At 42.2% G+C, this 25,290-nt stretch overlaps 1 protein-coding gene across 19 annotated transcripts in view; it reads left to right on the forward strand.

Annotated features, from left to right (window-relative positions):
- ABLIM1 (actin binding LIM protein 1) overlaps positions 1-25,290 on the forward strand; it is a 320,476-nt gene that overhangs the window by 280,157 nt on the left and 15,029 nt on the right. For 11 of the 19 annotated variants that reach the window (XM_073556604.1, XM_073556597.1, XM_073556595.1 and 8 more), the window contains 2 exons: positions 14,730-14,834; positions 19,625-19,672. The exons of 1 other annotated variant lie outside the window; for it this stretch is intronic. In XM_073556604.1, coding sequence (XP_073412705.1) covers positions 14,730-14,834; positions 19,625-19,672 — 153 coding nt within the window. The remainder of the gene's footprint in view (positions 1-14,729; positions 14,835-19,624; positions 19,673-25,290) is intronic. 7 more of the 19 variants (XM_073556602.1, XM_073556608.1, XM_073556599.1 and 4 more) reach the window with 1 other exon arrangement.

Consider the following 25,290-nt stretch of genomic DNA (forward strand, 5'->3'; position numbering starts at 1 on the left):
AGTCATTGCCATATAGTGCCCCGATAAACCGTACATACTACACCCTCAAAGCTAATGCATCCTGCTCAGTCATTGCCATACAGTGCCCTGATAAACTGTACATACTACACACTCAAAGCTAATGCATCCTGTGCACAGTCATTGCCATACAGTGCCCAGATAAACCGTACATACTACACCCTCAAAGCTAATGCTTCCTGGGCACTGTCATTGCCATACAGTGCCCAGATAAACTGTACATGCTACACCCTCAAAGTTAATGCATCCTGCACACAGTCATTGCCATACAGTGCCCAGATAAACCGTACATAGTACACTCTCAAAGCTTATGCTTCCTGCACACAGTCATTGCCATACAGTGCCCAGATAAACCGTACATACTACACCCTCAAAGCTAATGCATCCTGCTCACAGTCATTGCCATACAGTGCCCAGATAAACCGTACATACTACACCCTCAAAGTTAATGCTTCCTGGGCACTGTCATTGCCATACAGTGCCCAGATAAACTGTACATAGTACACTCTCAAAGCTTATGCTTCCTGCACACAGTCATTGCCATACAGTGCCCAGATAAACCGTACATACTACACCCTCAAAGCTAATGCATCCTGCTCACAGTCATTGCCATACAGTGCCCAGATAAACTGTACATGCTACACCCTCAAAGCTAATGCATCCTGCTCACAGTCATTGCCATACAGTGCCAAGATAAACCGTACATACTACACCCTCAAAGCTAATGTTTCCTGCGCACAGTCATTGCCATGCAGTGCCCAGATAAACCGTACATACTACACTCTCAAAGCTAATGCTTCCTGGGCACTGTCATTGCCATACAGTGCCCAGATAAACCGTACATACTACACCCTCAAAACTAATGTTTCCTGCACACAGTCATTGCCATACAGTGCCCAGATAAACCGTACATACTACACCCTCAAAGCTAATGCATCCTTCTCACAGTCATTGCCATACAGTGCCCAGATAAACCGTACAAACTACACCTTCAAAGCTAATGCTTCCTGCACACAGTCATTGCCATACAGTGCCCAGATAAACCGTACATACTACACCCTCAAAACTAATGCATCCTGCTCACAGTCATTGCCATACAGTGCCCAGATAAACTGTACATGCTACACCCTCAAAGCTAATGCTTCCCGGGCACTGTCATTGCCATACAGTGCCCAGATAAACCGTACATACTACACCCTCAAAGCTAATGTTTCCTGGGCACTGTCATTGCCATACAGTGCCCAGATAAACCGTACATACTACACCCTCAAAGCTAATGCTTCCTGGGCACTGTCATTGCCATACAGTGCCCAGATAAACTGTACATAGTACACTCTTAAAGCTTATGCTTCCTGCACACAGTCATTGCCATACAGTGCCCAGATAAACCGTACATACTACACCCTCAAAGCTAATGCATCCTGCTCACAGTCATTGCCATACAGTGCCCAGATAAACTGTACATGCTACACCCTCAAAGCTAATGCATCCTGCTCACAGTCATTGCCATACAGTGCCCAGATAAACCGTGCATACTACACCCTCAAAGCTAATGCATCCTGCTCACAGTCATTGCCATACAGTGCCCAGATAAACCGTACATACTACACCCTCAAAGCTAATGTTTCCTGCGCACAGTCATTGCCATACAGTGCCCAGATAAACCGTACATACTACACTCTCAAAGCTAATGCTTCCTGGGCACTGTCATTGCCATACAGTGCCCAGATAAACTGTACATGCTACACCCTCAAAGCTAATGCATCCTGCTCACAGTCATTGCCATACAGTGCCCAGATAAACCGTACATACTACACCCTCAAAGCTAATGCATCCTGTGCACAGTCATTGCCATACAGTGCCCAGATAAACCGTACATACTACACCCTCAAAGCTAATGCATCCTGTGCACAGTCTTTGCCATACAGTGCCCAGATAAACCGTACATACTACACCCTCAAAGCTAATGCATCCTGCTCACAGTCATTGCCATACAGTGCCCAGATAAACCGTACATACTACACCCTCAAAGCTAATGCATCCTGCTCACAGTCATTGCCATACAGTGCCCAGATAAACCGTACATACTACACCCTCAAAGCTAATGCATCCTGTGCACAGTCATTGCCATACAGTGCCCAGATAAACCGTACATACTACACCCTCAAAGCTAATGCATCCTGTGCACAGTCTTTGCCATACAGTGCCCAGATAAACCGTACATACTACACCCTCAAAGCTAATGCTTCCTGCGCACAGTCATTGCCATACAGTGCCCAGATAAACCGTACATACTTCACCCTCAAAGCTAATGTTTCCTGCGCACAGTCATTGCCATACAGTGCCCAGATAAACCGTACATACTACACCCTCAAAGCTAATGTTTCCTGCGCACAGTCATTGCCATACAGTACCCAGACAAACTGTACATACTACACCCTCAAAGCTAATGTATCCTGCTCACAGTCATTGCCATACAGTGCCCAGATAAACCGTACATACTACACCCTCAAAGCTAATGCTTCCTGCTCACAGTCATTGCCATACAGTGCCCAGATAAACCGTACATACTACACCGTCAAAGCTAATGCTTCCTGCGCTCAGTCATTGCCATACAGTGCCCAGATAAACCGTACATACTACACACTCAAAGCTAATGCATCCTGTGCACAGTCATTGCCATACAGTGCCCAGATAAACCGTACATACTACACCGTCAAAGCTAATGCTTCCTGCGCTCAGTCATTGCCATACAGTGCCCAGATAAACCGTACATACTACAAATTCAAAGCTAATGCATCCTGTGCACAGTCATTGCCATACAGTGCCCCGATAAACCGTACATACTACACCCTCAAAGCTAATGCATCCTGCTCAGTCATTGCCATATAGTGCCCAGATAAACCGTACATACTACACCCTCAAAGCTAATGCATCCTGCTCAGTCATTGCCATACAGTGCCCTGATAAACTGTACATAGTACACCCTCAAAGCTAATGCATCCTGCTCAGTCATTGCCATACAGTGCCCTGATAAACTGTACATAGTACACCCTCAAAGCTAATGCATCCTGTGCACAGTCATTGCCATACAGTGCCCAGATAAACCGTACATACTACACCCTCAAAGCTAATGTATCCTGCTCACAGTCATTGCCATACAGTGCCTAGATAAGTAGTGCATACACTGCCTACATATTACTATACCGTGTACTGCTAGGATGTACAGTGCTTAGTGCATATACTGCCATATAGTGCCTAGATAAGTAGTGCATACACTGCATACATATTACTATACCGTGTACTGCTAGGATGTACGGTGCTTAGTGCATATACTGCCATATAGTGCATAGATAAGTAGTGCATACACTGCATACATATTACTATACCGTGTACTGCTAGGATGTACGGTGCTTAGTGCATATACTGCCATATAGTGCCTAGATATAGTGCATACACTGCATACATATTACTATACCGTGTACTGCTAGGATGTCCGGTGCTTAGTGCATATACTGCCATATAGTGCCTAGATAAGTAGTGCATACACTGCATACATATTACTATACCGTGTACTGCTAGGATGTACGGTGCTTAGTGCATATACTGCCATATAGTGCCTAGATATAGTGCATACACTGCATACATATTACTATACCGTGTACTGCTAGGATGTCCGGTGCTTAGTGCATATACTGCCATATAGTGCCTAGATATAGTGCATATACTGCATACATATTACTATACCGTGTACTGCTAGGATGTCCGGTGCTTAGTGCATATACTGCCATATAGTGCCCAGATAAGTAGTGCATACACTGCATACATATTACTATACCATGTACTGCTAGGATGTACGGTGCTTAGTGCATATACTGCCATATAGTGCCTAGATATAGTGCATACACTGCATACATATTACTATACCGTGTACTGCTAGGATGTCCGGTGCTTAGTGCATATACTGCCATATAGTGCCTAGATATAGTGCATATACTGCATACATATTACTATACCGTGTACTGCTAGGATGTACGGTGCTTAGTGCATATACTGCCATATAGTGCCTAGATAAGTAGTGCATACACTGCATACATATTACTATACCATGTACTGCTAGGATGTACGGTGCTTAGTGCATATACTGCCATATAGTGCCTAGATATAGTGCATACACTGCATACATATTACTATACCGTGTACTGCTAGGATGTCCGGTGCTTAGTGCATATACTGCCTAGATATAGTGCATATACTGCATACATATTACTATACCGTGTACTGCTAGGATGTCCGGTGCTTAGTGCATATACTGCCATATAGTGCCTAGATATAGTGCATACACTGCATACATATTACTATACCGTGTACTGCTAGGATGTACGGTGCTTAGTGCATATACTGCCATATAGTGCCTAGATAAGTAGTGCATACACTGCATACATATTACTATACCGTGTACTGCTAGGATGTACGGTGCTTAGTGCATATACTGCCATATAGTGCCTAGATATAGTGCATACACTGCATACATATTACTATACCGTGTACTGCTAGGATGTCCGGTGCTTAGTGCATATACTGCCATATAGTGCCTAGATAAGTAGTGCATACACTGCATACATATTACTATACCGTGTACTGCTAGGATGTACGGTGCTTAGTGCATATACTGCCATATAGTGCCTAGATATAGTGCATACACTGCATACATATTACTATACCGTGTACTGCTAGGATGTACGGTGCTTAGTGCATATACTGCCATATAGTGCCCAGATAAGTAGTGCATACACTGCATACATATTACTATACCATGTACTGCTAGGATGTACGGTGCTTAGTGCATATACTGCCATATAGTGCCTAGATAAGTAGTGCATACACTGCATACATATTACTATACCGTGTACTGCTAGGATGTACGGTGCTTAGTGCATATACTGCCATATAGTGCCTAGATATAGTGCATACACTGCATACATATTACTATACCGTGTACTGCTAGGATGTCCGGTGCTTAGTGCATATACTGCCATATAGTGCCTAGATAAGTAGTGCATACACTGCATACATATTACTATACCGTGTACTGCTAGGATGTATGGTGCTTAGTGCATATACTGCCATATAGTGCCTAGATAAGTAGTGCATACACTGCATACATATTACTATACCGTGTACTGCTAGGATGTACGGTGCTTAGTGCATATACTGCCATATAGTGCCTAGATATAGTGCATACACTGCATACATATTACTATACCGTGTACTGCTAGGATGTACAGTGCTTAGTGCATATACTGCCATATAGTGCCTAGATAAGTAGTGCATACACTGCATACATATTACTATACCGTGTACTGCTAGGATGTCCGGTGCTTAGTGCATATACTGCCATATAGTGCCTAGATATAGTGCATACACTGCATACATATTACTATACCGTGTACTGCTAGGATGTACGGTGCTTAGTGCATATACTGCCATATAGTGCCTAGATATAGTGCATATACTGCATACATATTACTATACCGTGTACTGCTAGGATGTCCGGTGCTTAGTGCATATACTGCCATATAGTGCCTAGATATAGTGCATACACTGCATACATATTACTATACCGTGTACTGCTAGGATGTCCGGTGCTTAGTGCATATACTGCCATATAGTGCCTAGATATAGTGCATATACTGCATACATATTACTATACCCTGTACTGCTAGGATGTCCGGTGCTTAGTGCATATACTGCCATATAGTGCCCAGATAAGTAGTGCATACACTGCATACATATTACTATACCATGTACTGCTAGGATGTACGGTGCTTAGTGCATATACTGCCATATAGTGCCTAGATATAGTGCATACACTGCATACATATTACTATACCGTGTACTGCTAGGATGTCCGGTGCTTAGTGCATATACTGCCATATAGTGCCTAGATATAGTGCATATACTGCATACATATTACTATACCGTGTACTGCTAGGATGTACGGTGCTTAGTGCATATACTGCCATATAGTGCCTAGATAAGTAGTGCATACACTGCATACATATTACTATACCATGTACTGCTAGGATGTCCGGTGCTTAGTGCATATACTGCCATATAGTGCCTAGATATAGTGCATATACTGCATACATATTACTATACCGTGTACTGCTAGGATGTCCGGTGCTTAGTGCATATACTGCCATATAGTGCCCAGATAAGTAGTGCATACACTGCATACATATTACTATACCGTGTACTGCTAGGATGTACGGTGCTTAGTGCATATACTGCCATATAGTGCCTAGATAAGTAGTGCATACACTGCATACATATTACTATACCGTGTACTGCTAGGATGTACGGTGCTTAGTGCATATACTGCCATATAGTGCCCAGATAAGTAGTGCATACACTGCATACATATTACTATACCGTGTACTGCTAGGATGTCCGGTGCTTAGTGCATATACTGCCATATAGTGCCTAGATATAGTGCATACACTGCATACATATTACTATACCGTGTACTGCTAGGATGTACGGTGCTTAGTGCATATACTGCCATATAGTGCCTAGATATAGTGCATATACTGCATACATATTACTATACCGTGTACTGCTAGGATGTCCGGTGCTTAGTGCATATACTGCCATATAGTGCCCAGATAAGTAGTGCATACACTGCATACATATTACTATACCGTGTACTGCTAGGATGTACGGTGCTTAGTGCATATACTGCCATATAGTGCCCAGATAAGTAGTGCATACACTGCATACATATTACTATACCGTGTACTTCTAGGATGTACAGTGCTTAGTGCATATACTGCCATATAGTGCCTAGATATAGTGCATATACTGCATACATATTACTATACCGTGTACTGCTAGGATGTACGGTGCTTAGTGCATATACTGCCATATAGTGCCTAGATATAGTGCATACACTGCATACATATTACTATACCGTGTACTGCTAGGATGTACGGTGCTTAGTGCATATACTGCCATATAGTGCCTAGATATAGTGCATACACTGCATACATATTACTATACCATGTACTGCTAGGATGTACAGTGCTTAGTGCATATACTGCCATATAGTGCCTAGATATAGTGCATACACTGCATACATATTACTATACCGTGTACTGCTAGGATGTACGGTGCTTAGTGCATATACTGCCATATAGTGCCTAGATATAGTGCATACACTGCATACATATTACTATACCGTGTACTGCTAGGATGTCCGGTGCTTAGTGCATATACTGCCATATAGTGCCTAGATATAGTGCATATACTGCATACATATTACTATACCGTGTACTGCTAGGATGTACGGTGCTTAGTGCATATACTGCCATATAGTGCCTAGATATAGTACATATACTGCATACATATTACTATACCGTGTACTGCTAGGATGTACGGTGCTTAGTGCATATACTGCCATATAGTGCCTAGATATAGTGCATACACTGCATACATATTACTATACCGTGTACTGCTAGGATGTACAGTGCTTAGTGCATATACTGCCATATAGTGCCTAGATATAGTGCATACACTGCATACATATTACTATACCGTGTACTGCTAGGATGTACAGTGCTTAGTGCATATACTGCCATATAGTGCCTAGATATAGTGCATACACTGCATACATATTACTATACCATGTACTGCTAGGATGTACGGTGCTTAGTGCATATACTGCCATATAGTGCCTAGATATAGTGCATACACTGCATACATATTACTATACCGTGTACTGCTAGGATGTACGGTGCTTAGTGCATATACTGCCATATAGTGCCTAGATATAGTGCATACACTGCATACATATTACTATACCGTGTACTGCTAGGATGTACGGTGCTTAGTGCATATACTGCCATATAGTGCCTAGATATAGTGCATACACTGCATACATATTACTATACCGTGTACTGCTAGGATGTCCGGTGCTTAGTGCATATACTGCCATATAGTGCCTAGATATAGTGCATATACTGCATACATATTACTATACCGTGTACTGCTAGGATGTCCGGTGCTTAGTGCATATACTGCCATATAGTGCCCAGATAAGTAGTGCATACACTGCATACATATTACTATACCGTGTACTGCTAGGATGTACGGTGCTTAGTGCATATACTGCCATATAGTGCCCAGATAAGTAGTGCATACACTGCATACATATTACTATACCGTGTACTGCTAGGATGTACGGTGCTTAGTGCATATACTGCCATATAGTGCCTAGATATAGTGCATACACTGCATACATATTACTATACCGTGTACTGCTAGGATGTCCGGTGCTTAGTGCATATACTGCCATATAGTGCCTAGATATAGTGCATATACTGCATACATATTACTATACCGTGTACTGCTAGGATGTCCGGTGCTTAGTGCATATACTGCCATATAGTGCCCAGATAAGTAGTGCATACACTGCATACATATTACTATACCGTGTACTGCTAGGATGTCCGGTGCTTAGTGCATATACTGCCATATAGTGCCTAGATATAGTGCATACACTGCATACATATTACTATACCGTGTACTGCTAGGATGTCCGGTGCTTAGTGCATATACTGCCATATAGTGCCTAGATATAGTGCATACACTGCATACATATTACTATACCGTGTACTGCTAGGATGTACGGTGCTTAGTGCATATACTGCCATATAGTGCCTAGATATAGTGCATACACTGCATACATATTACTATACCGTGTACTGCTAGGATGTCCGGTGCTTAGTGCATATACTGCCATATAGTGCCTAGATATAGTGCATATACTGCATACATATTACTATACCGTGTACTGCTAGGATGTCCGGTGCTTAGTGCATATACTGCCATATAGTGCCCAGATAAGTAGTGCATACACTGCATACATATTACTATACCATGTACTGCTAGGATGTACGGTGCTTAGTGCATATACTGCCATATAGTGCCTAGATATAGTGCATACACTGCATACATATTACTATACCGTGTACTGCTAGGATGTCCGGTGCTTAGTGCATATACTGCCATATAGTGCCTAGATATAGTGCATATACTGCATACATATTACTATACCGTGTACTGCTAGGATGTACGGTGCTTAGTGCATATACTGCCATATAGTGCCTAGATAAGTAGTGCATACACTGCATACATATTACTATACCATGTACTGCTAGGATGTACGGTGCTTAGTGCATATACTGCCATATAGTGCCTAGATATAGTGCATACACTGCATACATATTACTATACCGTGTACTGCTAGGATGTCCGGTGCTTAGTGCATATACTGCCATATAGTGCCTAGATATAGTGCATATACTGCATTCATATTACTATACCATGTACTGCTAGGATGTACGGTGCTTAGTGCATATACTGCCATATAGTGCCTAGATATAGTGCATACACTGCATACATATTACTATACCGTGTACTGCTAGGATGTCCGGTGCTTAGTGCATATACTGCCATATAGTGCCTAGATATAGTGCATATACTGCATACATATTACTATACCGTGTACTGCTAGGATGTACGGTGCTTAGTGCATATACTGCCATATAGTGCCCAGATAAGTAGTGCATACACTGCATACATATTACTATACCGTGTACTGCTAGGATGTACGGTGCTTAGTGCATATACTGCCATATAGTGCCCAGATAAGTAGTGCATACACTGCATACATATTACTATACCGTGTACTTCTAGGATGTACAGTGCTTAGTGCATATACTGCCATATAGTGCCTAGATATAGTGCATATACTGCATACATATTACTATACCGTGTACTGCTAGGATGTACGGTGCTTAGTGCATATACTGCCATATAGTGCCTAGATATAGTGCATACACTGCATACATATTACTATACCGTGTACTGCTAGGATGTCCGGTGCTTAGTGCATATACTGCCATATAGTGCCTAGATATAGTGCATATACTGCATACATATTACTATACCGTGTACTGCTAGGATGTACGGTGCTTAGTGCATATACTGCCATATAGTGCCTAGATAAGTAGTGCATACACTGCATACATATTACTATACCATGTACTGCTAGGATGTACGGTGCTTAGTGCATATACTGCCATATAGTGCCTAGATATAGTGCATACACTGCATACATATTACTATACCGTGTACTGCTAGGATGTCCGGTGCTTAGTGCATATACTGCCATATAGTGCCTAGATATAGTGCATATACTGCATTCATATTACTATACCATGTACTGCTAGGATGTACGGTGCTTAGTGCATATACTGCCATATAGTGCCTAGATATAGTGCATACACTGCATACATATTACTATACCGTGTACTGCTAGGATGTCCGGTGCTTAGTGCATATACTGCCATATAGTGCCTAGATATAGTGCATATACTGCATACATATTACTATACCGTGTACTGCTAGGATGTACGGTGCTTAGTGCATATACTGCCATATAGTGCCCAGATAAGTAGTGCATACACTGCATACATATTACTATACCGTGTACTGCTAGGATGTACGGTGCTTAGTGCATATACTGCCATATAGTGCCCAGATAAGTAGTGCATACACTGCATACATATTACTATACCGTGTACTTCTAGGATGTACAGTGCTTAGTGCATATACTGCCATATAGTGCCTAGATATAGTGCATATACTGCATACATATTACTATACCGTGTACTGCTAGGATGTACGGTGCTTAGTGCATATACTGCCATATAGTGCCTAGATATAGTGCATACACTGCATACATATTACTATACCGTGTACTGCTAGGATGTACGGTGCTTAGTGCATATACTGCCATATAGTGCCTAGATATAGTGCATACACTGCATACATATTACTATACCGTGTACTGCTAGGATGTACAGTGCTTAGTGCATATACTGCCATATAGTGCCTAGATATAGTGCATACACTGCATACATATTACTATACCGTGTACTGCTAGGATGTACGGTGCTTAGTGCATATACTGCCATATAGTGCCTAGATATAGTGCATATACTGCATACATATTACTATACCGTGTACTGCTAGGATGTACAGTGCTTAGTGCATATACTGCCATATAGTGCCCAGATAAGTAGTGCATACACTGCATACATATTACTATACCGTGTACTGCTAGGATGTCCGGTGCTTAGTGCATATACTGCCATATAGTGCCTAGATAAGTAGTGCATACACTGCATACATATTACTATACCATGTACTGCTAGGATGTACGGTGCTTAGTGCATATACTGCCATATAGTGCCTAGATAAGTAGTGCATACACTGCATACATATTACTATACCGTGTACTGCTAGGATGTCCGGTGCTTAGTGCATATACTGCCATATAGTGCCTAGATAAGTAGTGCATACACTGCATACATATTACTATACCGTGTACTGCTAGGATGTACGGTGCTTAGTGCATATACTGCCATATAGTGCCTAGATATAGTGCATATACTGCATGCATATTACTATACCGTGTACTGCTAGGATGTACAGTGCTTAGTGCATATACTGCCATATAGTGCCCAGATAAGTAGTGCATACACTGCATACATATTACTATACCGTGTACTGCTAGGATGTATGGTGCTTAGTGCATATACTGCCATATAGTGCCTAGATAAGTAGTGCATACACTGCATACATATTACTATACCATGTACTGCTAGGATGTACGGTGCTTAGTGCATATACTGCCATATAGTGCCTAGATATAGTGCATACACTGCATACATATTACTATACCGTGTACTGCTAGGATGTCCGGTGCTTAGTGCATATACTGCCATATAGTGCCCAGATAAGTAGTGCATACACTGCATACATATTACTATACCGTGTACTGCTAGGATGTACGGTGCTTAGTGCATATACTGCCATATAGTGCCCAGATAAGTAGTGCATACACTGCATACATATTACCATACTGTGTACTGCTAGGATGTACAGTGCTTAGTGCATATACTGCCATATAGTGCCTAGATATAGTGCATATACTGCATACATATTACTATACCGTGTACTGCTAGGATGTACAGTGCTTAGTGCATATACTGCCATATAGTGCCCAGATAAGTAGTGCATACACTGCATACATATTACTATACCGTGTACTGCTAGGATGTCCGGTGCTTAGTGCATATACTGCCATATATTGCCTAGATATAGTGCATACACTGCATACATATTACTATACCATGTACTGCTAGGATGTACAGTGCTTAGTGCATATACTGCCATATAGTGCCTAGATATAGTGCATACACTGCATACATATTACTATACCGTGTACTGCTAGGATGTCCGGTGCTTAGTGCATATACTGCCATATATTGCCTAGATATAGTGCATACACTGCATACATATTACTATACCATGTACTGCTAGGATGTCCGGTGCTTAGTGCATATACTGCCATATAGTGCCTAGATATAGTGCATACACTGCATACATATTACTATACCATGTACTGCTAGGATGTACGGTGCTTAGTGCATATACTGCCATATAGTGCCTAGATATAGTGCATACACTGCATACATATTACTATACCGTGTACTGCTAGGATGTCCGGTGCTTAGTGCATATACTGCCATATAGTGCCTAGATATAGTGCATACACTGCATACATATTACCATACTGTGTACTGCTAGGATGTACAGTGCTTAGTGCATATACTGCCATATAGTGCCTAGATATAGTGCATATACTGCATACATATTACTATACCGTGTACTGCTAGGATGTACAGTGCTTAGTGCATATACTGCCATATAGTGCCCAGATAAGTAGTGCATACACTGCATACATATTACCATACTGTGTATTGCTAGGATGTCCGGTGCTTAGTGCATATACTGCCATATAGTGCCTAGATATAGTGCATACACTGCATACATATTACCATACTGTGTACTGCTAGGATGTACAGTGCTTAGTGCATATACTGCCATATAGTGCCTAGATATAGTGCATATACTGCATACATATTACTATACCGTGTACTGCTAGGATGTACAGTGCTTAGTGCATATACTGCCATATAGTGCCCAGATAAGTAGTGCATACACTGCATACATATTACCATACTGTGTATTGCTAGGATGTCCGGTGCTTAGTGCATATACTGCCATATAGTGCCTAGATATAGTGCATACACTGCATACATATTACCATACTGTGTACTGCTAGGATGTACAGTGCTTAGTGCATATACTGCCATATAGTGCCTAGATATAGTGCATATACTGCATACATATTACTATACCGTGTACTGCTAGGATGTACAGTGCTTAGTGCATATACTGCCATATAGTGCCCAGATAAGTAGTGCATACACTGCATACATATTACCATACTGTGTATTGCTAGGATGTACTGCCATATAGTACATATACTTCTGTATAGTGCCTAGATGATTAGTGAATATGCTGCAGTTGCCGGATCTCATCCACATACCGTGACCAGGCACAGAGGAGATGCTGCTAGTGTTGGGTTTTCTAGGTCTGATCACGTTTGGAGTGCATCAGGACTGGGCAGCGCTGCAGGACTGGGCAGCGCTGCAGGACTGGGCAGCGCTGCAGGACGGGGCAGCGCTGCAGGACGGGGCAGCGCTGCAGGACGGGGCAGCGCTGCAGTCGGTGCAGGTTTAGTGCTCCGTTCACTGACCGTCACATGGTGACATTATCACCAGCAGGTGGCAAAGAAACGAAACTAAATGCACCTAAATGTCGCCAGTGTAAAATTCTACAACTTTCTAGTAGTCTCTGTGTTTTGATTCCTGGCAGCTTTCAGTATCTCCGCTTGCTGCCGGTATGTAGACACAGCTGGTGGTTTGCTACCATGTACCAGTGTCAGCGATCCTCCGCGAGCTGAACCCAGAGCGCTTAGCAGAAGTGAGACCGTGACGGCTGCGAGCGGTGAGGAGATGGCACCCAGGTCCTGATTCATCACTTTTTTGTCTTATATTCATTGACATTTTTTCACCAAATTCTTCAGAATGGCGCACGTTGGTTTATGAATTTCGTGCAATCATTTTTTTTTTCTTTTGCACCTTTTCAGAGCAAAACAAACCCGCGCATGTTCCATAAAATGTCGCACTTTAGTCTTAAAATCTGTAGAAAAATGCAGTTGGACGGATTATAATGATGTGCTCGGCGAGACGCCCCGGAGTACAAGCGAGACAAAGCCTGAAATGATGAATTAGGCGGAAACCTCTGGATAAGAAAACCGCGCTCATCATGGCGAACCAAAAACCAGGCAATCCAAGTGAAGGTAGCTTATAAAAGTGGTGCAAATGACGTAATGAATGAGGCGCAGACATAGAGCTGCAGAAAAGAGGCACAAAAGCGATGATGAATCAGGGCCAAAGTCTATGATAAAGCTGCAGAAGATTCCGACTGGCGCCTCCCTGTGTGAACTGTGTCATACTGTGTAACATGGCATGAGCAACCTCGGCTGCAACCATCCCGTCCGTCACAGCGGGAGCAGTCCCTGCGCAGCGGCTCCAGCGGGGCTGCCTCTCGTGTCGCTACATTTTGTCACTTTGTTCTTTTTATGTACTTTTCTGTTCTTTCTTTTATATCACTTTTTGTTCTTTTGTTCTCTGCTCTCTTTTCATTTCTTTTCGTTCTTTTCGTTGGAGGCACTGAGCCACTCAGCGGCAGGAACTCCCCACTCCCCCATCGGCCAGACAGTCGCCCTCTAACTCCAACATATGGTCAGGTCCCTAAACATTTCCATGTTCCAGGTAGGAGCTGGTGCTGTCTATGTCTCCTTGTCCTGTCCCAATGTAGATCTGTAGGAACACAACTTGTTCTGTCTCCATTGTCTCGTCTGCTGATGGGGAGGGGGATCATCTATGTGTCTCCGATGTGTCGCTGCAGGAAATCAATCATGGAATCTGTTGTGCTGATAAACATCTGTTCTCTGCCATCATTTGTTGGATACATACTAATGTCTTACATGTTGTATATACAAGCTGTTTGGTGCTCGTTTACTGGCTCCTTTCCCCAAGCCGATGAAAAGGATAGGACAGAACCATCGTCAATATGCTCCTTCTCTGCCCGGCGGTAACCTGTTCCTCTCGGTAGCACATTATTGCTTTCTCCAGGCGATGTGCTGCAGAGAATGAGGATTTTTTTTTTGTCATTGTGAACAGTTCAATCACCCAGTGAATGTTGCTTGTTTTTCAGGTGATTGACAGCATGTTTATATGAGCTGAGATTTGGGAACCAGCTCCTTACAAAAGCTTGTTTGCCGATCATCTACTAGTCTAGTTATACTATTAAAGACGACCTTTCACCAAACTTATCATGTTGAACTGGACGCACAATGTAATAGTGACTGCAGAGCCAAAGAAAATTTATTTATCTTTTTAAATTTCTCCTTTGTGAGGATATTAATAATTTAAGTATTTGGTATCTAATGAATTACCCTTTTTTTTTTAAGTCCAAGTGGGTGTTAAATAGTTTTCCCTGGGGGGCGTGCACTTCTTCCCCTGTATGATGATGACCAGTCATAAGCAGGTAGCAACACACAGCTGAAAAAGGACACACCCCCTCCAGAGCTTGGTGCGCATTTACCAGTGTTTCAGATGTAAGTATAGAGCTCTGATCTCCTGGTATCACCTCCTACAGGAGTCAGTGTGGAGGAGGGGCAGTGCAGCTGACTTTAGCTGTGTCACACTACAAATCCTTCTATCTCTCCTACCACTGTCGGCTTTGCTGTACTGCCCTCCCTCATGCTGCCTGACTCGAGATGTGTCAGTAATGTCAGTTGTGCTTGCTCTGCAGTGAAGACAGAGCAAGGTGTCATTACATCTCACACAGGAGGAGCCTGGAACAGGACAGTTACTCCTCTGTGAGATATAATGACAGCTGTGATCTCCAAGCAGAGTGGAGTGCAAGCTTCCTGAGCACAGCAGACATAAGTGTGAATAATGGCATGCTCGTTATTCAGGAGTGCTGATAGAAGGGTTTGTAATGTGACGCAGCTAAACTCAGCTGCACGTCGCCTCTCCCCACATGGACTCATGCAGGAGATCAGAGTTGTATTATTATATCTCACACACACTGAGAATCCTACTCTAAGCTGCGATCGGGGTGTGTTCTTCTTTTCTTTGAGTGTTCCTGCCTGCTTATGATTAGTCAGCATCAAACTGGGGGGGGAAGAAGTCCACGCCCCCATGGAAACTATATGATAACATATCTCTGCAATGGAGAGGTGAAACTAATTTTAAAAAACACACGGTTTTATTCTGTTCTGCAGCCACTATTACATCGTGTGTCCCGTTCATCGTGAAAAAATTTGGCTAAAGGTCCTTAAAGGGGTAGTAACACATTATAAAGTTATCTCTTTTTGAGTAACATGAGACTTCTGAAAATGGTTTTCTTCAGCTGTCCCAAACATTATAAATGGGGTCAGTTCACTGACAGAAAGTGATCAGTAAGTTCTCCCTATACTAAAAATTTGGTTAAAGCCATTTCAAAGCGTTATCTTGGCTAAGACAAGTGTTCATGGAGAGAAGCAGGAAAAGAAAGTAGTCTGCACAAAAGTATGCAAATCTGATACTGGTCACATGACCGTCACTGGAACCGGTGAGCCGAGCGGAATCCTGACAGTGTGTATGTTACAAATGAAAGCTGAAATCTGAGACGCTACAATATGCAAACACTGAATGTGTGAAATAGGAACGGCATTACCGCTGTAGAAAACAGGTTCAAAAATGAAGGTACTTGGCATTTAGGGTCAGTCTTTGGCTGGTGCAGACCGAGCATCCTCCCATCAGCCTAAATAGAGCATGATCCTACCTGTCCATATAATTGAGGGTTTTAGCCGGGAGAAGCATCGTGTTAGGTTTAAGGCTTGTTGCTGGCTGTAGGGTTCACACGAATTGGTCAATTTCTGTGCTAAGTACCTTCTTTTTTTAGCATGTTTTCTACAGCAGTAATGCAGTTCTATATATTCAAGGTTTGCACATTATGGCGCTTCACAGTGCAGCTTTAATTTCTTACTTACAGTATACAGAGTGGCTCTTAGCTTGCACCTGTTCACACTTGTCCTTTTCTGTTTGTAAATGCTGGTCAGTTTTTTTTATATTAGTACTTATGTTACACACTGAATGAAAGCTTGTCATAGCCAGGAAAAACAGTTTAAAGACATAGGTCACCTCTCATGAAGCTGCAAAAAGGTTACATACATCCTGCATTAAACAGTAACTGTGTACATACATTACATTACTGATCCTGAGTTACATCCTGTATTATACCCCAGAGCTGCACTCACTATTCTGCTGGTGCAGTCACTGTGTACATACATTACATTACTGATCCTGAGTTACATCCTGTATTATACTCCAGAGCTGCACTCACTATTCTGCTGGTGCAGTCACTGTGTACATACATTACATTACTGATCCTGAGTTACATCCTGTATTATACTCCAGAGCTGCACTCACTATTCTGCTGGTGCAGTCACTGTGTACATACATTACATTACTGATCCTGAGTTACATCCTGTATTATACCCCAGAGCTGCACTCACTATTCTGCTGGTGCAGTCACTGTGTACATACATTACATTACTGATCCGGAGTTACCTCCTGTATTATACCCCAGAGCTGCACTCACTATTCTGCTGGTGCAGTCACTGTGTATATACATTACATTACTGATCCTGAGTTACATCCTGTATTATACCCCAGAGCTGCACTCACTATTCTGCTGGTGCAGTCACTGTGTACATACATTACATTACTGATCCTGAGTTACATCCTGTATTATACCCCAGAGCTGCACTCACTATTCTGCTGGTGCAGTCACTGTGTACATACATTACATTACTGATCCTGAGTTACCTCCTGTATTATACCCCAGAGCTGCACTCACTATTCTGCTGGTGCAGTCACTGTGTACATACATTACATTACTGATCCTGAGTTACATCCTGTATTATACCCCAGTGCTGCAATCACTATTCTGCTGGTGCAGTCACTGTGTACATACATTACTGATCCTGAGTTACATCCTGTATTATACCCCAGAGCTGCATTCACTATTCTGCTGGTGCAGTCACTGTGTACATACATTACATTACTGATCCTGAGTTACATCCTGTATTATACCCTAGAGCTGCACTCACTATTCTGCTGCTGCAGTCACTGTGTACATACATTACATTACTGATCCTGAGTTACATCCTGTATTATACTCCAGAGCTGCACTCACTATTCTGCTGCTGCAGTCACTGTGTACATACATTACATTACTGATCCTGAGTTACATCCTGTATTATACTCCAGAGCTACACTCACTATTCTGCTGGTGCAGTCACTGTGTACATATATTACTGATCCTGAGTTACATCCTGTATTATACTCCAGAGCTGCACTCACTGTTCTGCTGTTGCAGTCACTGTGCAGGAAACTTATGTTGAATATTGTGTAATCCTTTGTTTTATTCATCATGTACTGATCCACCGTTAATTTCTTACCGACCAGTCACATCCAGAGCTGCAATCAATATTCTTGAGACACTTGGATTTCAGCAGAGCTTTCTCCGCAGACACAGCGCTGAGATCCTGTAACTCTGCTGCTTTCTATCTTTGCATGTTCTTCTGCTGTGCTCTGTATATGAGCCTGATGGACAGGAGGGATTATACGATATGAAGCCCAACCACACAGAATAGTGAATGCAGCTCTGGATGTGACTGGAGTGTATGATATGTAACGTAAGATCAGTGCAAGTAGTTGTTCAGGATCTGCAGCGCGGACACGAGGAAATCATGTCGAGAACTCCACTTTCCTACATCTCGCTGTTAATTCTACAGGGAAATGTCCGTGACTTTGTGATGCTTTGCGGTGGTTTTTTTTACTTCTGTTCGGCTCGTCGATTAATGCATTGTGGGGGCCCAGATGACTGTAGATCAGAGTGCTCATGACTTGTGTGGGAGTCAGGTGGGTGGAGCTACACTGGTGCGTGATTCTGAACACTCACGGTGATGTGTAATGCTGCAATGTATGGGGCATAAATCCTCAGCGGGGAAGGTGCCCACCCTGATCAGCGGACCCTTCTGGCGGGCACGTTCCTGGATGTGACCCCATGAGGGGTCTTGGTCTGTTGTGCATGACTCTTCCTTTACGCCATCGCCCGTACTGCAGCCATGTTTGCATTTCCATCTGCCAGGAAGGGGGATCAGTGTGCGGAGACCCCCGTGGACCCCTTGTATGACGGCTGTGACCTCTTGGCCACCGGTCCGGTGTCTGTGACTTTGGGGCCGAGGCTCTGATGGAGAAGACCTATTTCTGGGGTCCGGCTCATCTTCTCGGGGGTCTCGCCTCCCGTAGCGGCGTCACGTCTTCCCATCTCTCTCTTTTCTGTCGTTAGTGGCCTGACGGCGTCTTCTCTCCTCATGTGTCCGTGTTGGGACATGTTGTCACCTCATTGCCGCCTGTCTCCTCATTTTCGTTGGTGTCATCGGCTCTTCTGTAGGTGCGAGACCCTCAGTCATTAATTAACCCTTGATTGTTTCCTTCCGCAGATCAAGGACTGAACATTTACCGGAAGCCTCCCATCTACAAGCAGCACGGTAACGTCTCCTCGGCCTCTTGCTTGTCTTCTGCTGTGTGGCCTTGGCTTGGACCATGCATGGCCAAGGACTGAGCCCAAGTTCTGACTGGACGGGCGCAGAATATTAACGGTGACCAGTGCTGGAAACCTTCTCCACCAGTGTCCTCACTGGCCACACTGTAGACCCCAGTGGGATCAACGGGAAGAAATCAGTCTATGGTTGGAAAGTCCTGGTGATCCCTAAACATGACCCCCTCCCCATGGGAAGGCTGAGCCCATGAAAGCCTCCTTTCAGTCCCCAAAGCTCAGGGGTGATCCTATGAGATCGCGATCAGTCCCATGTGCTTCCTTAGTCTGAGTTACCCCAACCATTGTATGTAAGTCACCCGGACTCGCCCCATGTCCTCCGGTGAGCCCAGGCCCCCCTAAACCTGTGCGGTTCAGAAGGTCTCCGTGATAATCACTGTCTTGTTTCATTCTGTTTTATGGTGTTTTGTGTCCGTCCTTAACATGTGAGCGCTCACTCATCTCCTTGTCATATTTCCTCAGTAAGTACCAGGTGGAGTCCCAGCTCTAATGGCTTCACAGCCCCCCGCAGCTCCTGCATCAGATCACAAACCTGTCTCTGCACATCCAGCCTGACACCACTGTACTTCCAACACTCACCACCAGAGTGTGCCACAGCACCCTGACACCTATACTCGGCAGCAGAGTTGTGTGTGCCGTGTACTGTATATTACCAGGACTTGGGCAGGAGGCAGTATATACCGCCTCTCCTCCTGGTAATATACAGTACATGCCACCGCAGACATTTCTGCTGCTCTGTATTGTCAGGGGTGGATACAGATTGAGCTCCATGGACTTATATCTACCTCAAAAACTATGAAACTATAAGTGTTGCCTGAATCACTGCGGAGCCTGCACCCAGAGGTGTCACCTGCTGGTAACTCTGTTTTCTGCCTAATCTTCCACTTTGACCCTTTATCTGCCTCCAATATTAACCCTTTAACCTCCTGGCGCTTCTCTATGCCTGGCGGCTGCATGCTCCGGTTTCAGGGGTCTCTCTGCTGATTTTCGTGGCCCCTTGTGCACCAGGATAGGATGTGGCTTCCAGAAAAGTAGAACTCGGGCATTAGGGAGGTCAGCTCTTGATGCATGAAATCAAAATATCCAGACGGGATGTGGCTCATCAGATGAAATTAGAAAATATTCTCATGAAATGGAAAGTTTCTAGTCTCTGTTACTGGGAAAACCGGGTGACAACCAGTGTGGCCACAATGTCAGCTTCTCCGTGAGTTGTCACCCAGCTGTCCCCAGTTCTTGAGAAGATAAAACCTAGAGAAGCAACAGGACTGGAAATGTATCACTGACGAACGCCAGGATAAATACTGACCTCTCATCACGCCGTCCTTCCAAGGAATATGCAGCGTTCCTGAAGCATCAGATTGGCGGAATCACTGGTTATTTACACCGAGAGAAGCGCCAAAGTCTGTCCTGTGTATTCGAATTCACACCTGGGGAAATTAGGGGTCACCAGTGGGATCGAAGCGGAGAAAGCGAACAGCAAGACGGAGAGTTTATGTATTGTATATGCTTTACTATAACACAAAGCCAAATTATAGAAACTAAAGCAACAAGTTTAAGATATTTCACATTCAACATAACATTTTTTGCATCAGATATTAGAAATTCCCTCTTTACCTTAAACTGATGTCCAGGAGAAGCCAATAACTACTATAATACTGCCCCCTATGTACAAAAATATAACTACTATAATACTGCCCCCTATGTGCAAGAATATAACTACTATAATACTGCTCCTATGTACAAGAAAATAACTACTATAATACTGCCCCCTATGTACAAGAATATAACTACTATAATACTGCTCCTATGTACAAAAATATAACTACTATAATACTGCTCCTATGTACAAGAATATAACTACTATAATACTTCTCCTATGTACAAGAATATAACTACTATAATACTGCCCCCTATGTACAAGAATATAACTACTATCATACTGCCTCCTATGTACAGGAATATAACTACTATCATACTGCCTCCTATGTACAGGAATATAACTACTATAATACTGTCCCCTATGTACAAGAATATAACTACTATAATACTGCCCCTATGTACAAGAATATAACTACTATAATACTGCCTCCTATGTACAAGAATATAACTACTATAATACTGCCCCCTATGTACAAGAATATAACTACTATAATACTGCTCCTATGTACAAGAATATAACTACTATAATACTTCCCCATGTACAAGAATATAACTACTATAATACTGTTCCTGTATACAAGAATATAAGTACTATAATACTGCCCCTATGTACAAGAATATAACTACTATAATACTGCCCCTATGTACAAGAATATAACTACTATAATACTGCCCCTATGTACAAGAATATAACTACTATAATACTGCCCCTATGTACAAGAATATAACTACTATAATACTGCCCCCTGTGTACAAGATATAACTACTATAATACTGCCCCTATGTACAAGAATATAACTACTATAATACTGTTCCTGTATACAAGAATATAAGTACTATAATACTGCCCCTATGTACAAGAATATAACTACTATAAAACTGCCTCCTATGTACAAGAATATAACTACTATAATACTGCCCCTATGTACAAGAATATATCTACTATAATACTGCCCCTATGTACAAGAATATAACTACTATAATACTGCTCCTATGTACAAGAATATAACTACTATAATACTGCCCCTATGTACAAGAATATAACTACTATAATACTGCCCCTATGTACAAGAATATAGCTACTATAATACTGCCTCCTATGTACAAGAATATAACTACTATAATACTGCCCCTATGTACAAGAATATAACTACCATAATACTGCCTCCTATGTACAAGAATATAACTACTATAAGGCCGGGGTCACACTAACCAACGCAAAATATGGTCAGTATTTTACATGCGTAATACGGATGAATGGCCCCTAAACAGTGCTCCGTATGTCATCCGTAATCAAGGTGTGGTCGCGTATTTTTCGCATGTAAGCATCCGTATGTAATCCGTATGGCGAGATTTTCTCGCCGGCTGGCAAAATGGACATATAATGGAGCCCTATGGCAGGGTTTATAACAGAAACCAAAGAATAGATATAGACACATAGAATGTATATGTATTCTATGTGTTTATATCTATTCTTTCGTTTCTTTATTAAACCTGTCAGTGTGAGTTTACTGTATAGCGCACTGAATTGCCGGCTTTTCTATAAGACACTGGGTGCGTATTTCTCGTAAGTCACATGTGTGGTCCGTGTGTAATCCGTATTTTTGGCGCACCCATAGAATTGCATTGGCGTACTACGGGCGTAGTACGCTGACAATCGCAGCATGCTGCGATTGGCATGGAGCGTAGGATACGGATGAGAAATATACGCCTGGTGCGAGGGACCCCATAGAGAATCATTTGTCCGTGTCTAATGCGTGCTTTTAGCGCCTCTCACTCGGCCGTATTCCTCGCCAGTGTGACCCCGGCCTAATACTGCCCCTATGTACAAGAATATAACTACTATAATACTGCTCCTATGTACAAGAATATAACTACTATAATACTGCTCCTATGTACAAGAATATAACTACTATAATACTTCCCCTATGTACAAGAATATAACTACTATAATACTGTTCCTGTATACAAGAATATAAGTACTATAATACTGCCCCTATGTACAAGAATATAACTACTATAATACTGCTCCTATGTACAAGAATATAACTACTATAATACTGCCCCTATGTACAAGAATATAACTACTATAATACTGCCCCTATGTACAAGAATATAACTACTATAATACTGCTCCTATGTACAAGAATATAACTACTATAATACTGCTCCTATGTACAAGAATATAACTACTATAATACTGCCCCTATGTACAAGAATATAACTACTATAATACTGCTCCTATGTACAAGAATATAACTACTATAATACTGCTCCTATGTACAAGAATATAACTACTATAATACTGCCCCTATGTACAAGAATATAACTACTATAATACTGCTCCTATGTACAAGAATATAACTACTATAATACTGCTCCTATGTACAAGAATATAACTACTATAATACTGCCCCTATGTACAAGAATATCACTACTATAATACTGCCCCTATGTACAAGAATATAACTACTATAATACTTCCCCCTATGTACAAGAATATCACTACTATAATACTGCCCCTATGTACAAGAATATAACTACTATAATACTTCCCCCTATGTACAAGAATATCACTACTATAATACTGCCCCTATGTACAAGAATATAACTACTATAATACTGCCCCTATGTACAAGAATATAACTACTATAATACTGCTCCTATGTACAAGAATATAACTACTATAATACTGCCCCTATGTACAAGAATATAACTACTATAATACTGCCAGGGCTGTGGAGTCTGTAAGCCACAGTTGCGACTCCGACTCGGACTCCTGGATTTTATCAGACTCCGACTCCGGCTCTGACTCCGACTCCTTCATAAATGGCCAATTCATAACAACAAATTTACTGTTGTAAAATATTAAACATCGTGCTTATTCAGTTTCTCACCATCATATAATTAATCAGACCACTTAGAGCAAAAACTACATTTATTAGAATACAATTAGAATATAGCAAATAACTTTTCTAAACTTTTCTAAACTGTAAGTAAATATGCAATAAACACTTTTATGCAGTTAATAAGAAGAAATCTATAAATTTGTCCTCAGAACAAGTATTGCCTCTGTCAGATCCTCCTTCATGGATGCCCTCAAATCTGATCTAATTATTTTGAGAGCAGAGAACAACCTCTCTACACTAACTTGTGTTGGTGGCAAAGCAGTAACTACTTGGGCAACATCTCTGACAATGTCAGGATACAGAGGAATCGCTTGTTGCACTGTTATTTTTGATGAACGGTCAAATTTCTCAATTTCTTTTAGTGCACATTAAAAATTCTGCTGAAATGTACTGGCTGTGTTTCTTGATGGGGATGACTCTTCTATGCGGGAACGCTTTGCACGGTCCTTGTGATCCAAATATTTTTCGAAATTAAATTCTTCATCAGTTGATGATGAGGGTGAAGATGTGGCAGGACGACCAAATTCTTCTTGTTCCTCCTGACTGTTCTGCAACCCTTTCATCCTTACTGCTATTTCTAACAGAGCTTCTTTTCCTTTACTTAGCTGTTGATCATCTAGAAGAATCCGATGCATTGGGTCTACATAAACAGCTGCCAAAAGAATGTTATTTTGTAATAGTAGCTCCTCTCTCCGTTTCATTGATGTAGCAATGCCACTTGCAATTAACCCTCCTCTTTGGGACAGGCGAAACATCAGGTTCTTCCACTCCTTTAAGAAAATACCTGGAGTTAAGTCCTCTGCTTGTAATTTTTTAGTCATTGTAAATGGGTGCTCTAGCAATTTTTCCAGCTCAGTCACCTGATTCCACTGACTTTCATTTAGCGTCAGTTGAGGGTTAGCCATGTCTACAAGAAAGGTTTTCAGTTCAACCAAGCGCTGAATCATTAAGTAAGTACTGCCCCATCGTGTGGCTTGATCAA

The sequence above is a fragment of the Dendrobates tinctorius genome, unplaced genomic scaffold (genome assembly GCF_039654945.1).
Source record: "Dendrobates tinctorius isolate UK_male_01 unplaced genomic scaffold, ASM3965494v1 ptg000236l, whole genome shotgun sequence".
NCBI classification, from domain to species: domain Eukaryota; kingdom Metazoa; phylum Chordata; class Amphibia; order Anura; family Dendrobatidae; genus Dendrobates; species Dendrobates tinctorius.